At 35.8% G+C, this 13,496-nt stretch overlaps 1 protein-coding gene across 1 annotated transcript in view; it reads left to right on the forward strand.

Moving 5' to 3' along the window:
* The first annotated feature begins 9,133 nt into the window (after nucleotides 1-9,133).
* The window catches only part of LOC121314474 (metalloprotease TIKI1-like), a 72,129-nt gene continuing 67,766 nt past the window's right edge, over nucleotides 9,134-13,496 (forward strand). Inside the window, exons 1-2 of the mRNA XM_041247791.1 lie at nucleotides 9,134-9,989; nucleotides 12,690-13,250. Of these exons, the coding sequence (XP_041103725.1) occupies nucleotides 9,885-9,989; nucleotides 12,690-13,250 (666 nt within the window). The 5' untranslated portion in view covers nucleotides 9,134-9,884. The remainder of the gene's footprint in view (nucleotides 9,990-12,689; nucleotides 13,251-13,496) is intronic.

The raw sequence follows: 13,496 nt of genomic DNA on the forward strand, positions 1-13,496 counted from the left end.
TTAGTACAACCTGTAGTACAATATCCTTCACAGAAAAATCTTATTTGAAACCTGCCCTATGAGATCTCACAAAACATAATTATACTTCTTTAGTTTTACTAATTGTATTTCTGAACATATATTCAGCAAAGTTAGCTTTATCCCTTGCTAGTTGTGTAAGGGTGAAGTCTGTGGTCACCCCCAGCTGCCTTTCTCACCTTTTAATTTTTTTAAATGGTATTATGTGCTCAAATAAATTTTTGTAAGAACTGAATATTGACATAACTGAAGCTTATTTGACATAAAACAAATGTACAAAAAATTTAAAAAAGGCATCAACTGTTTAAAGATATAAGTGACACACCTTGCTGTCACTGAGAAACATCCTCCTCCGGCAGCATTATTGGAGTGAAGGAGCTACCCTTTCCACATTTATCACACATATTGCACTTGAAATCATAAAGCTTAGTTCATATTTTGTACACCCTTTGTACATCCAATACCAAAGTAAAGTATTTGTCCTAAAACAGATCCAAACGGCAGTATAAGCAGTCTTTGAAGTGAAAGACCACTGCCACTTTGTCATGGTGTTTAGATGTTTAGACATAAACTCCATATTTACTGAGAGATTTTGCCACAATGGTGTTCCACCACTTCCTCTACCTCAAAGCGATAGCACATTTAAATCTCCAAGCTGCAAGCTTTACCAGCAATAACTTACTAATAAATGCTTATTTACTTATATAGTTGTATTTACCAAGTTTAGATGTTTTAAAATTTATAATCACCCTGTATATTTAATCCCAGTTTAGGCTTTACTCAAGCTATTCAGAAATCCTGATCTTATATATTATTAATGTTCTTTTGTCCAAACCTTTTGAAGCTTGCCATTTCCCCCTGTTTTACCAACTGGTTTCTGCCTTTCATCTCCTCACAATGCATTAAATAACTCTCAGGTACTCTAATGATTCATTGCAATCTCATTTATACATGTTGTGGCACTTAAAATCCACATAGGAACTTAAACTAAACCTTCCTAATCTTTCCTACATAGAACTATTAGTTGGGACAACTTTCAGCCCATATCAATTTCCAGACACTCCTAAAACCTTCCATAATGCCCTACAGTACCTCTTTAAAAACTTTGCCTAAAGGAACCACTCTCCTTATGCTTGATGCATGAAACCAAAATATTTTACATTGAGTATAATAGTCTTTTTCAGTGTTAAAATGCAGTTACAATTGAATTCATACAGTATGCAGTAAACATGAACAAATGACATATCCTAAACTTATGTATAATACACTTCAAATTAATTTATCCAGATAGGAACCCTTGTTTCATTTCATGATTCCATAATTCACAAATTCAGTTAATATGTGGTTAGTCCGTGCTGACAGTGCATTGTACATGTGCTGTAGTTATCTGTTTAAGGACTTTTCACTAATTCACTATTTTCAACATGTTGTGTTTTTGAAGTGTAAGTCACATAGTGAAATAATAAGGGTGCACTGTACTTCCAGTGTTCTCTCATCAAGCTACCAGTCCTCAATGTTGAATGGTTGTCACCAGACTTTTAATTTCCATGCGTTGCTACCTTGTTATACAAGGTACAGTAGACAAAAATCCACAATTTAGTCAATTTATCATTGCAGAGATTTACAACATAGACAGCATGATTATTTTCAAAAAACAGATTAAGGAGTTAAAGATTTCTAGATACATTTGGTGGGTTTGAGGAGGGCTATTCTATTCCATGTGTCTTAAAGTAAACCCTCAACACAACATCTTTCTGTCTGTCTCATCAGCGGTCGTGGCAGGATGGAGAGTGGAGGTCAGCAGCCCTCTGCATTGCTTAAAGTAAAGTAAAACAATATTCAAGTCAAATTAAGAATACGCATTACCTTAAATTTATATATTTGTATTTATTTTGTGCAATGAGAATGGGAAATATTTTGTGGGAATGTGTAATTCCAAAAGGTACTAGGATTCATGGAGCACAGACAAAAAGTCAAACATTTATTTTATGGGTTTATCAGTAGTCTAAAGTTGTTACTTATTAAGCGATAGAGCCTGTTGATGTGGGCTCTACTATGTGGTAGATGACCGCAACTGGAATTATGCGTCCCGAGCATTTTAGACAATAATTGCTCTCATGACAATTTAGATTAAATAGCTTTGGGAACAATAACGCTTTCTTAATGTTTTAATGTTGTTTTTAATATAGAGAAACTAATAGTGACATAAACAAAGTGCTGATTCTCAAAAGTTAAAGAAAGAGACAAATAATAGTGTAGGGTTCATAATATTGGCTGTTGTATTTTGTTATTTTTGGTATAAACTAGGGTTTCTACATGATTAATAACGTTGGGCTTGTTATTGTGTTTTGCTCCATCCCTTTTTAAAATCCCATTTTAAATCCTAGGGGTTAGGAGCACGTTGGGAATATTCTAATCCTTTCATACTGGTACCGCGTTAATTACTTTATATATATATATATATATATATATATATATATATATATATATATATATATATATAGATAGATAGATAGATAGATAGATAGATAGATAGATAGATAGATAGATAGATAGAGGGTTAAACGAGTGACACATATCTCATTATTTCGAACCCTTGTACTTTTTTTCAGGGTATACAATAAAGATACAATGTCAAAAATATATAGCTGGAAGGACTTTATTTTAAAATGAGCAGACTTCCATTAAGATGTACAGTAGTTGGTTTTGTTGGTCCTATATTTTCAACAGAAGAAGTATTTTACGATGTGATTCTGAAAATATCACTTGCCAAAACAGACGACACATGGACTGTAATAACGTACATACTTTTAAATCCGGTACGTATTGTAGCAGTATGTAAAATTCTCCATTAATGACCCAACAGCAAAATTAAATCAAAATGTTACCCATGCACAGAACTGCGTAAAATCTAGAAGGCAATGTAATTTAGCAAAGCATTTAAAAAAAAAAAAAAAAAAACCCAAAAAAAAAACCCTGCAATTTTCAGAATCAAAACAGTATCCAAAGTCAGTATTCAAAATTGAAGACTATAGTGCTCGATAAGGCCCTAATGTCACAGTTCACTTGCAAACGAAAATGCACAAAAGCAACTAAAGATCACAGATTATTATTATTTTTTTTAATAGCTAAAACTGTTTAATGATTAACTGTTTTACATTACCACAGCTTATCTCGTTCGTTGTGTTTTTGCTGCATTTTCATCATTGTAGGAAGCGCTGCATAATAAAGACAGACAGAAACAAAACAAAACAAAACAACACAAATCAAAACAAAAATCTTGGCTGTGATGGATAAACAAATACATTGTATCATTGAAGAGGTGGGGTTTGTATTGGAAAACTGGTGACAGAGTGGGAAAATCGACACACACACACACACACACACAATGCCTATAGAAAGTCTACACCCCCTTGAACTTTTTTCATATTTTGTTGTGTCAGTGCCTCAGAGTTTCATGCATTTAAATGAGGATTTTTTCCACTTATCTACACACCATACTCCACACTGTTAAGGGGAAAATAATTGGATAGGTCTCCATCCCTCTGAGTTAATACTTGGTGGAAGACCTTTGGCAGCAATTACAATTGTGGGTCTGTTGGGATAGGTCTCTACCAACTTTGCACACCTAGATTTGGCAATATTTGACCATTCTTCTTTACAAAACTGATCAAGTTCTGTCAAGTTCCATGGGGAGCATACATGGACAGCAATTTGCAAGTAATGCCACAGATTTTTGATTGGATTTAGGTCGGGGCTCTGCCTGGGCCACTCAAGGACATTTATGTTTTTGTTCCTTATCCATTCCAGTGTAGCTTTGTCTGTGTGCTTTGGGTCGTTGTCATGCTGAAAGGTGAACTTCCGTCCTAGTTTCAGCTTTCTTGCAGAGGGCAGCAGGGATTCCTCAAGGACTTCTCTGTACTTTGTTCCATTCATTTTCCCTTCTATCCTGACAAGTGCCCCAGTCCCTGCCGATGAGAAACATCCCCATTACATGATGCTGCCACCACCATGCTTCACAGTAGGGATGGTGTTCTTTGGGTGATGCACTGTGTTGGGTTTGCGCCAAACATAACGCTTTGCATTTATGCCAAAAAGTTCAATTTTAGTTTCGTCAGACCACAAAACTTTTTGCCACATGGCTACAGAATCTCCTAAGTGTTTTTTTTGCATACTTCAAATAGGATTCAAGGTGGTCTTTCTTGAGTAAAATACAGGCCAGATTTGTGGCGTGCCTGGGATATTGTTATCACATGCACACTTTGACTAGTCTTGGCCATAAAAATCTGTAGCTCTTGCAAAGTTGCCATTGGCCTCTTGGTAGCCTCTCTGCTTTGTCATCCAGTTTGGAGGGACAGCCTGATCTAGGCAGGATCTTGGTGGTGCCATACACCTTCCACTTCTTAATAATCATCTTGACCATGCTCCAAGGGATATTCAAGGCCGTTGATATTTTTTATACCCATCCCCTGATCCGTGCCTTTCACAGCTTTGTCCCGGAGTTCTTTTGAAAGCGCCTTGGTGCTCATGGTTGAGTCTTTGCTTTGAAATGCACTACCCAGTAGAGGGAACCTACAGGAACTGCTGAATTTATCCTGAAATCATGTGAATCACTACAATTTAACACAGGTGGAGGCCACTTGGTGTGTGATTTTGAAGGCGATTGGTTACACCTGAGCTAATTTATGATTGCTATTACAAGGAGGGTGGACAGTTATCCAACCAAGCTAATTCAGTTTTTATTTTTAATTAATTTTCTACAAATTTCTAGAATATTTGTTTCACTTGAAAGTTATGGGGTAGGCTGTGTATACATGAAAAAAAGAAAAAAAAAAGAATTCCAGGCTATAAAGCAACAAAAGGAAAATTTTCTATAAGCACTGTGTATATATATATATATATATATATATATATATATATATATATATAATCAATATTATTCTATAATATATATATTTTACCTTTACTAAAATTGGAATTATATTTATTCTTACTAAAAGGACAGTAAAATGTGACTGACGTGTATCTGAGTGTCGTATATCCGAGTGCTGACTGTGTGTGTGTGTGTGTGTGTGTATGTATATATATATATATATATATATATATATATATATATATATATATATATATATATATATATATATATAACCAGACATTATTTGACACTGTTTGAATGCAAATTACACTTGGACTCAAAGTCAACTGGGAGAGTCAATTTGGAGACTTGAAGTATGGTGTACAAATCTATAGGTGAACTGAATATAGGAGCGATACCAACACCCTCACCCACACCCTTAATTGTACACATCAATACAAACACCCAGTACGACCCACCTAGTATGACCCTGAAACCAAAGTACAGACACTTTGAGGTCAAAAGGCTGCAGATTATTTTAGTAATTAATTAAAACACCTAAACAAGTGCTTCTTTGAGAATCAAATATTAAATGCAGTTATGACATCATGACAATTTAGCTTATAATTTATTAGCTATGCTTTTTTAGATTTATAAGAGTTCCCTGATGATAAATAATTCCTCAGTTGCCACTAGGTGTCACTGCAACACATTTACAGCAGTTGTAATGTTTACACGGTCTCATTTGATTGTAATGCAGATTTTTCTTTTAACAAATAAAAGGATTTAATGAAGTACTTTAATGTTTTTTTTTGTTGTTTTTTTTACATTTCGATTTGTATATATGTTGTTGACAAAAGATAAGCAAACTGGCTTATTATTGGTGAATATAATCCCCGAAATACGTGCCTTTTCTTGATGACCATAAAAGCAAGATGCCGCAAGCTGTGTTTATACTTGTATTCAGTTCTACAGTAATGCTAGGCTTAAGTAACATAAACTGGCTTACCCATCTACTACCAAGAGTGGTCACAGCAGCCTTTAGCAGGATGCCTCTTTACATAACTGTTAGAATCGTTCTATTACTCACTGAAGATTTCGTGAGCACTTGCTTCAAAATAGATAATATGGAGCATTTCAGCTCAAATACTCCATACACTGTTTTCTTTGTTCATGCTGACTTTGACTGTTTCCTCAGGTTTTTTTGTTAAATCTAATTTATACAGTGCAGCTTAGGTTACCCATACCAAAAATGTGTTTTAGAATTCTCAAAAGAACATTTCTCTGTACTGGAGGCCCGTATGAATGTATATACACTGCTGTGTAAAAGTTTAAGCATGTTGCATTTTTCTACTCTGTTGCATTATGAGCATCAACAATTTACTCAAAGCCTTCACTAGTATTTTCTACTATTATAACAACCTTGACTTGCATTAAAAAGGAAAAACATTGAGTGAAATAGCTTGCATCATTTGATTTTCAAGGTGTAGTATCCAAAGCATAATCAACAATAACAGAGAAACAACATCTGTAATTGACAAACCCAGGACTGGAAGACACAAAAAAAGCTGTCTAACAAGTATGAGCAATACTTGAAGATAATATACTTAAGGAATAGAAAGAAGAAAAGCATTGACTTGACAACAGAATTGGCAGAAGGCACAGGTGTCGTTATCCATCCATCAACAGTCTAAAGCACCTTTGATCATTGTTCCATAGTCCTATTTCTGTGTTTTTGTGTATATTTTAACCTTTAGTCTTGTTCCCCTTTCTTAACAGAGGTATTCTTACTGCAACACATGCTTTAAGTACTGGTTTATTTGATGGACAACAACACCTGTGTAAAACATTTTAAACTAATGAAGAAAAGCTAAATCGCTTTCTTAAAGTATGGACTCTTAAATCATATGCATTGTGTAAATTCACGTAAACATTTTACAATCATTTCACAGTTAGTGTTAGACAATTCTAAACTCATGATTTGGAAGCGCATGTTTTGTCAATATAAATTCCAAACATCATTTGTTCTGCATATTGTTTTTGCAAGCTTTATAATACTGACACTGTTATTTGTTAGCCATGGCTTTTTTAAAGGCTTCATTTATTATTGTTCTATATACAATTGTGTCTTTCAAATGAGGGGAAAAAATGAATTTTCTCATGAAAGGACCTCTCTCAATTTCATCTTGCTGATAACATCTTTCAGACTTCTACCACATTTACTGGGGGGATATTTTGGACAATTCATTTATTTGATTTCAACAGGATGTATACGAACCACTGTAAGTTCCGAATGCCTGGGGGTTTCAATGACTTGCTCAGTGGTGTATGGCTGCTTTTATTTGCATGCTTGTGGGAACATTCTAGTGTAGAGTTCTGTACTGTACCATATAGCCACCTTCTTTCACATGAACTCTGCATAGAAAACAACTTAGAATGCTAATGCGGTTTTCAGCTTTAATTACATACTGGTGCAGTTAATTTAAAAAATACACTTTCAAACAACATCAGTCTACCTACCATGCTACCATGGTTAATTAAAGAGAGAGAGAGAGAGAGAGAGAGAGAGAGAGAGAGAGAGAGAGAGAGAGAGAGAGAGAGAGAGAGAGCGAACGAGTTATTATTTGGAGAGTCTAATTTTCTTATTACTATATTTGCACCTATATATTGTCCATATATTTGCACCTATAAACATGAGTTAGTGCCACATAGAGATGTGACTGCTTGTTCTTCTTTGATCTGTCACCCATGGTGGTCTGCAGTTCTACAGGAATCATTTCTCATATACACGGGGATCAAAATTTAAAGCCAACTGTTTGAGCTCAGGTTCTCTCTAGTGTATTAATGAGAAACAGTCCCTGGCGATTTTGCCTTCCTATCCAGCAGGTGTGCCAGAGCCAATGTGATGTTCCCCTGATGGTTTGACTTACCCAGCACACCATGTTCTTGTGCCTTTCCCAGATGTGCCCTTGGGGGCCTTAAAGAATGTTTTATTGTTCTTTTTCATACTCCTTCACAGTCTCTATTTAGTCAGTTAGGTTGCTCTTTCTATGCACAGAAACTCAGCAGAAGGCTCCAGTATTTATAGTTTGTGATATGCACCCTGGTGTAAGTGAATTTGGACTGCTCAACCCTTGTTGCTTCACAGGATTTTCCCAGTTTTCCCCATTACTATGCAAATTGAACGTGGTTCACAGCACATTAGCAGGGCATAATGTTGACAACAGGAAACCAGGAAATCCAACACCTCTTACAGCCAGTCTATTATAGCTTCATTAATTAGCCAACACAAGCTTTCAAATTATATGCGCAACGCAATAAACAACATGGGACTGAGAATGAACTAAATATATAACTGAGACAATGTTCATGTGAACATCTCTATCTATCTATCTATCTATCTATCTATCTATCTATCTATCTATCTATCTATCTATATATCTATATATATATATATCTATATAATATATATATATATATTCAGTCAGTTTAGTCAGTTCAACAGGATTATCCTTCCCTTTTCTGTAACATTTTCAGCCTCAGACATCTACCGTTAGTGCTCTTTTTATTTATTTATTTATTTATGTATTTATTTATTATTGTTAATAATTAGGTTTATTTCGGTTTTGTTGAAAACAAAAGTTGTGTATTTGTTTGCCTTATGGCATGTTTGAAATATGCCATTGTTGATTAAATGAAATAATAAACGTATTTATGTATTTGTTAATAACTAAAATGGATTTATTTCCATTAACATTTAAGTAAAAGCATAAGGTTGCGCATTTGTATCTTTTCTTCTTGGACTATAATGTATCTATTTTAATCAATTCGTTAGTAAAACCCAACAGTATCTTTTGACTTTATCAAACAGAAACACTAAGATATTTTGTGATTGAGATTAAATTGTTCAGTCACGCAATTCGTTATCATTTTTTTTACAAATGTTTTGGATAGGGCGTTCTTCAAATGCAAATGACTTCATTGTACCTTACTTTCTAACCAATTACCAATAAAGATTGGTAGGCAGAGCAACAACTTAATCACGGCTCATCTTAAGTTTTCCTTTTTGGAAGTTCAGTGGTAACAGTTTCTATTTTTCAATGAAAATGTATTCTGTGTTTATGCTCTTTTTTAAACTGTCAATGAGGTACTACTGGTGCTCCTCCCCTAAAACCCAAGGGGAGAGAGAAGCTTTAATCAGATAAGGATAAAGGAGGCAGGAAGGTTTAGGGTTATGTAGACTGCTGCCTTGGTCTGAGCGAGACACATAAGCAGCGTTCGGAACCTCCAGTCAGCCAAGAACAGATTCAGGAATTACATTCCATTCACAAACGGCTTGTACCTCCATCCAGGGCTATATTCAGGGACTACAAACACGTTTTGCATCCACTCCTTGTGAAATCAGTCCAATGAGAGTGGAGACGATTGTTTTAGAAAGAAGGCGAAAGATTTAGTTAAAAACCGACAGATTGAAGCTCATGTATGATTTGTATACTGATTCACTCCAAGCTTTTACAACTGTAGAAGATCCTGCGATCACAACAGCGGTTTCACTGGGATACAGAGCGATCGGACGGCATTGAACACGAAGTGGAGAGTGAAAGCAGTGAATCACAATTATGAGCAAAGTTTACTATTAGGGTAAAACCATATGCTCCAACCGTGTTCAAATTATAACTGGGTTAAGAGTTAGGGACGGGAGAAAACAAATTCACACGCTGGGGAAGGGAGAAAACATTTCCACTGAACAGAGCATGTGAGCGACAGCCCCCCCCGTCCCGTCCCGTCCCCCCCCGTCCCCATCACCAGTCAAAACTTAACAAAACCTCAGACAGACAGTTCTACATTATCATCTGCTAACTCATGGCGAACACAAACCCTATAAGGTTTCGATTATTATGTCTCAAACCTTAAATAACCCATACAAGTACATTGTATTTTTGTTTTTCTCCAGGAGGACTGTCAGTCAGGTACTGAAAACTAGGCTATTGATATTTTCCCCGGAGTTACGATGCTGTTCACTTGGGGTGCACTTATCCAAGCATTCCTAATTTTGCTGGTCAGGGCAAATCGGAGAAGCCTCAAAGGCGCCACAAACTGTGAACTTAACAAGAAAGTAAGTACAGATTTATTTTTAATCTTCTACTACTTTAAACGTCTACAAAGGTACATATTTGTATTAATTTAAATGCAAATACTGTTGGTCAATTCGTCTAATCTACTTTCTATCGTCTATCTACTTTTATATATATCCCTTAGCTTGTTCCCAAATGTTATCATCTGCACCATTCCTTTTAAAGTTAACGTTTTTCCTGCAAGTTTACATTCAGATGCCCTGTTTTTGACGTTTTTTTTTGTTTTGACGTTTTTGGTTAGAGAATGTGAACATTTCAAAACTTGTTCTAGTTCTATAATAGTTTCCACCAAATTCATCCTATCACACAATCACAAACCCACCACCACCTGAATTCAAAGGTTTTGACAATATAGCGGGCTGTCTAATTTGTTTTATACAATGCTATCTTTCTCTTCTGATTTCTGATTTTTAAAAATCTGCTTCTTTTTTTCTTTCTATGAATAACACAAATGCTATTTTTATCTTTTCTCTTTTTTTCCTTTTTCTGTTTCTCTATTCGTTCTGGCTGTCTATCTCTTTCTGCTTCTGCTTCTTTTCTGTTCTTACTTCTATATGTGCTTCTCGCGGGGTGTATTTCTTCTGCGGCTTTCCTTGCGTTTTTAAATTACCGTACCTATTTATTATCCTCCCTCTTGAAGATCTGTCCATTTGAAAACTGTTGTCCTCCCGACGTGAAATCATGAATTTCTGTAGCAAATGCGTAATGTAAAGGGAAGGAGTGGGCCAGTTATTATTTCGTATTCGGTTCGTTATTTAGTTTTCGTTGTGCGGTTTTTATATATTTTTTTAGTGTTTTTTTGTTCGATTGTGTTTATTTTTTTATTTTTTCGGCGGTTATTTTCGGTGATATTTTTTTGGTTGAGTGAACATTTCAACTTGTCTATTCTTTTAATAGTTTCACTGAAATTCAAAGGTTTGACATATAGAGGCTAATTTGTTTTTAAATGCTTCTGCGGCTTCTTGCGGTTTTATTACCGTACTTTTATTATCCCTTCTTGAAAGCTGTACATTTGAACTGTTGTCCTCCAGCGTGAAATCTATGAATTCTGTAGCAATGCGTATGGTAAGGGCCAGTTATTTCGTCAAATGCAACTTTTTTTTTTTTTTTTTTTTTGTTAAAAATAAATAAAAGTTGTTAGTGTTACAATAACAAACAATTCACATGTTTAATTATGACAAACGTGTCCCCAAATTGTTACTACAGTACTAGTTAACAGTTTTACTTTAATTTGTCATAAATGCTGCAGATTGCGTAGATACCTCCTGATATATGGTTTGATGCTGTTTTTCTTGTTACTGTATCCTTGTTGAAAAAAAAAAAAAAAAACTAAAATAAAAACGTTTAACTATTGTTTTGCGCTAAATTGGAACTTCACGGGGCATGGGTTCAGAGATTATTTGGTTTCCACAAACAAATGTAATTTAATTGTTCTGCGCAGGTAAACAGTCCATTAATTTATTCACGTCAACTGTTTTGAACAGTTACCATTTTACCTCCTGAATAGAGTTTGATTTTGCACTGTGTATATAAATGTATATTTTGTGAAACTTGTTGGTATAAACTTATGAATGTCGGTTTATTATCCAGGACATACTGTAACAGACGAAGTACAATGCCCTACCAACTATAACTGAAACAAAACACGCTCTTCCACATTAGGACACTTGAAATACTTTAAACAACGATTACTTCGAACAAACGTTTTTTTTTTTTTTTTTTTTTTTTTTTTTTTTTTTTTTTTTTTTTTTTTTTCTTGGAAACTGTCATATGAACCGCGGGGTCTGTTTGCCTTCCCTAGTTCCTGAGCCGCCAGGTTTTCTGGCATGCAGAAAGTTGATAGGTTTTTGATTGTTAGCTAATGAGACCCTGTTAAGATTAGTAAACAGACCGGAGTGCGCAGGGCTTGCCGTTTGTTTTTTGTCTTTGCTTTTTGTTCTTCTCTGTTTACCTTTCTTCTGCTCTCACCCCAGTGCCAATCACACACATCACTTCTTACACACCCCTCACAAATCTGTCTCTTGAGCGCTGACCAATTAAATGCTGGCATTTCACTAAATTGTGACTGTGTAGAAGTCCAGAATGTCAAGTCACCTGCTCATTTACGTTTAACCATGCACACAATGAATTACATTAAAACAAAACAACAAAATCCCAGGGAAGTTTTGAAACATATGTAGCAGTTAAAATACAAAATTTGTTTTGCAATGTTTCTGTTTTTCCCACAATTTCCAAAGGAAGGAAGGCTAGTATATGCCTTTTTTCTGGTGACTGACTCCTATAGTCACATAATTTATTTTGAATAAAGCTATAGAAATGGTTTTATTATATTTTAAATGGATGTAAAGGTGCTCTCAGGCCTTCTTAATTTACTCCTAAGCAGAAGAGCAGAGATTCCCACTATGTTATTATGAGTCTTATCTTTACAAATAAGGCAGTAAAGAATAATTGTGTATTATTAAACCATTCTACATTAGGAACATCTAAAATGTTTTTGCATTTTTATGGATTAAAAAACAAAAAGCACATTCACAGTATGAGCTTGGATGAAGTAAGGTAGCTGAGGAAACACATTTTATTGCACAATGCACAATGTTACTCATATAGAAGAAAACACTCACTGAGATCCTCACCCCTGTTGTTAAATTAAACTAGTAGTTTTCTCTTTTCTCCTCTGCTAGCAAACTGAATTAAACTCATTCTTGTGGACCATCAAGAGAGACCCTCCGTCCTACTTCTTTGGCACTATCCATGTCCCCTACACTCACGTTTGGGACTTTATCCCTGATAACTCCAAGAAAGCCTTTCAGGAGAGCAACATTGTGTATTTTGAGCTGGACTTGACAGATCCCTACACCATCTCAGCCCTGACCAGCTGCCAGATGCTGCCGCACGGCGAGAACCTACAGGACGTATTGCCCAGGGACATTTACAGAAGGCTCAAGCGCCACCTGGAGTATGTCAAGCTCATGATGCCTTCTTGGATGACCCCTGACCAACGGGGTAAGGGGCTGTATGCAGACTACTTATTCAATGCCATTGCTGGGAACTGGGAAAGAAAGAGACCGGTTTGGGTCATGCTAATGGTGAACTCTCTGACAGAGGCGGATATTAAGACCAGGGGAGTGCCTGTTCTGGACCTTTACTTGGCCCAGGAGGCCGAGCGCATGAGAAAGAAGACGGGCGCTGTCGAGAAAGTGGAGGAGCAGTGCCATCCACTGAATGGACTCAACTTCTCTCAGGTAAGTACAGCCTTTTGCAGCAAAGGTTGGTTGTTTGGACATAATGACGGATTGTAAAAAAAAAAACACATGCACACACCCCTCCATTTACTGCATTTAATTATAGGTCTAAAGCTATGGTGTGTAAGATATCCCAAACTCAGGCTTGCAGGAACTAAGATCATTAACTTGAATGTTTAGTTTAAAGCTGTACACCAAGAAGAGGCCTGCGGCCAAATCAATTGCTTATTTCAGGGAGTAGACATA

The sequence above is a fragment of the Polyodon spathula genome, chromosome 1, assembly GCF_017654505.1.
Source record: "Polyodon spathula isolate WHYD16114869_AA chromosome 1, ASM1765450v1, whole genome shotgun sequence".
Lineage (NCBI taxonomy): Eukaryota > Metazoa > Chordata > Actinopteri > Acipenseriformes > Polyodontidae > Polyodon > Polyodon spathula.